The 3,067-nt window shown below is 50.7% G+C and overlaps 1 protein-coding gene across 1 annotated transcript; it reads right to left on the bottom strand.

Annotated features, from left to right (window-relative positions):
* Positions 1 to 691: 691 nt before the first annotated feature.
* On the bottom strand, positions 692 to 1,628 carry LOC119367577 (zinc finger protein AZF1-like). The gene has a single exon (XM_037633056.1). It carries the CDS (start codon positions 1,554 to 1,556, stop codon positions 894 to 896), a length of 663 nt encoding a protein of 220 aa, XP_037488953.1. The 5' UTR covers positions 1,557 to 1,628; the 3' UTR covers positions 692 to 893.
* Positions 1,629 to 3,067: the final 1,439 nt, after the last annotated feature.

The following is a 3,067-nucleotide window of genomic DNA, read 5'->3' as shown; positions in this document are numbered from 1 at the left end:
AGCTGGAAGAATGTTCCAGGTTGCTACATACAAGTGCATGCATCATGGCCACTACGGCACTACCCTCGACCACCCTCCCATGTGGAATTAGTCATCAACTTAATGGAAACTAACTATGGCTTTCACAAGGCCAACATGTTTTCCCAATTGAACCCTAGTTGACTTTTGCTCTGTTTTTGTTTGTTTTTTGCGACGAGACTTCTGTTCCGTTTTATCTAAAACAAAATTCTTTGTTGATGAAACTGAAGCGTAATTGAGTTTTGATGATGGTTACATGTCGAAACAATTAAGGTGGGGCTGGACGGTTGATTACGGCCGCCCTCTGTAACCTTCCTATGTTTGAGAGGTCAAAGCGGCGTCCATGTCCCTGTCCATGTATGCACGCCCTATTTTAACAGCCAGCCGCGTGTAGCTTGCTTGCAGTGTTAGTGAGGACATCCCACGGCCGCTGATGAAATAGTGAAAAGCAGCAAGCAACGATGAGTTCTTTTTCCGTGATCTAGCTGTAAGCAGTAATTTTCTTTTAAGCGTTTCACTTTCATACTAAGATATATTTCGATACGAAGTTGGAAAAGGAAAGAACAAAAGTTTCTATATTTTTTGCTCAAAGGCTTACAAAGCAAGTCCTATCCCATTCCCAGCCAGCCGCCGGATTCTTTATCCAACGGCCGGGGTCAAAAATATGGACAGGTAAGCAAATTTGGTATACCATTACCAGCTAGCCACGCCAGCGCTAAGCGCTTAACGCTTACCATATCAACACCGCAATTCCAATCCGGGGCCAGAACAAATTGAACCAACCAAATAACAATCGAAGCCTAGAGAGGAATTTCCTCCTAAAACCAGCAATCAAAAACCTAAATCCCGCGCCGCCGCCACTGATCAGTGATCGATCAGACTGCTAGTAGCATCAACCTCGCCCTCTTCGCCTCCGGGGGCGGGCTCTCGGCCTCGTCCCCGGCCACCCCCGACGCCGGCAGGTTCAGGTCGAAGTCCCTCAGCAGCGCCGCCGCCTTCGCCTTGGCGGCCTCCTTGTCCTTGCCGGTCCCGTCGGTCGCGGCGCCGCCCTCGTAGTGCAGGCGCTTGTGCCCGCCCAGCGCCTGCCCGGACGGGAACTTGCGGTGGCAGAGCGAGCACTGGTGCACCTTGGCCTCCACGGGGGCGCCGCCGGACGCCTCTTCGCCGCCTGCTGACGCCACTGGCGGCGTGGGCGGCTTCCGGTGGCTCGTCTTGTGGCCGCCCAGCGCTTGGTAGGACGCGTAGACCTTGCCGCACACGGAGCACTCGTACCCCTGCGCCTTGGTCGGCGCCGCTCCCACGCCCTTCAAGCCTCCGATGCCGCCGTCCTCGACCTCGCCGCGGACGCCGCGCGACAGCATGAGGAGGGAGAGCGCCAGGTACTCCTCCTCGGACTCGGCGACGCCGCCAGAGCTGGCGCTGCCGCTGCCGCCGCCGCCACGGCGCCTGGAGCGACGCCCTCCCCGAGCCCACGAGTCCATCGGCGGAGGGGACGGCGGCGGCACGGGCGACTTCCGGGACACGTCGTCGGTCGACATGGCTGGCGGAGATCGGCCCCGACGCAGGGTTGACCGGAGCAAGAGGGAGGTGGACAAGTAGGGGAGTGGTGGGTGTGCGGGGGCGATTGATAGGGGAGGCGTGGGTTGGGGTGGCCATATATAGTGGCGCTGGGGAAGTGAGGGTAGTGCGGACTGCGGGGTGTGGCACTGTGCTCTCCTCCAGTGGTTACGCGAAGGCAGGCGGCGGGCCGGGGCGCACGTATGCGACCGCGAGGCCGTGCGTATGCGCCTGTGTCTGACTTGGTGATCAAGCCATGATCGTGTGGATGGATGATCTGACGGTCGGGGTGTCGTTGGGTTCTGTGATGGCGTGATCTCGGCCCTTCAGTTTATCATGCTACCATTATAATACACATAGTGATAGACTAAAAATGCTAGCACTAAAAATAATTATACTTGGCATTTTTGTTGTGAATGAGAAGATTGGCATCTTGTTTGATCAACATCTAGGCCCGCCACAGCTGCGTTCGGGATAATATGCGTGCATTGATGGAGGACAAATCTAAATCTTTGCATTTGAGATTATAGATTCATGCACGCCTGCATCTTTCCATTTAATTCAGGCCGTGCTAGGCGTCAGCCGGCTGAAGCTTAAACCGAAAGGCGCTTGCTTAACCATCGTATTTTACTCAAGTCATAATCACGAGACATCCGGTTAAAACCCTGCATGCAATATGTGTTGTATCTTTGCTACATTGTTGCATTTTCCTTCACATTATTCAAAAAAATTGCGAGGAGAACTTCACAACATTTTCAACACTAGCAAACAACAATAAAATGTAGGCATGTATGCAACAGATTTCCATTCATTGTAGCATGTATGTTTTCAAATGGATCACAAAAGTCAAAGCATCGAAGATAAGTTAGGGCGGATAAGTGTTCGTTAACGTATCTTTGTGTGACACGTATGTGGTGCTTTATAGGAAGATATGCGTGCATTGGCGGAGACCAATTTTAAATCTTTGCCAGATTATAAAGATTTATGAACGCCTCATCTTGCCATTTAATTGGGGTTGGCCGAGGCGTCGGTTTGTTGTAGCTTGGAAAAAATAGGTCGCCGCCATAACTGTCGAATCTGACTAAAGTCATAACCCCAAGGCGTATGATAAAAACAAACGCATGCAACATGTCTCGTATGTTTGCAACAACATTTCATTTCCGTCCACATTTGTGAGAACAATTTGAATACATGACAAGAACAAAATATATGCATGCATGCAACACATTTCCATTTACTACACCATTTACGTTTTAAAATGAATCATAACTAACGCGGCATCAAAGACCATGCAGAAACAACAATGAAGAAATGCTTCGGACCTTCCCAACATGCATACATAACCTATTACAACAAATCAGCCATTTGTGCACAACAAACACCATAAACATTTGAAGCATGTTGAAACACCATATGCAACAGCAGAAGTTCACAAATTCTAATCAAAGCTAAACATCAACAATAGAGGTGTCGCCTTGTAGGATCAGAGAAC

Source organism: Triticum dicoccoides, chromosome 2B (genome assembly GCF_002162155.2).
Source record: "Triticum dicoccoides isolate Atlit2015 ecotype Zavitan chromosome 2B, WEW_v2.0, whole genome shotgun sequence".
Lineage (NCBI taxonomy): Eukaryota > Viridiplantae > Streptophyta > Magnoliopsida > Poales > Poaceae > Triticum > Triticum dicoccoides.
The sequence above is the reverse complement of the archived record's forward strand: the minus strand, read 5'-3'. Positions and strand labels throughout refer to the sequence as shown.

Bases quoted from the DNA above. Each gene is read 5' to 3' on its own strand.
- LOC119367577 (XM_037633056.1), bottom strand. From the start codon at position 1,556: ATGTCGACCGACGACGTGTCCCGGAAGTCGCCCGTGCCGCCGCCGTCC.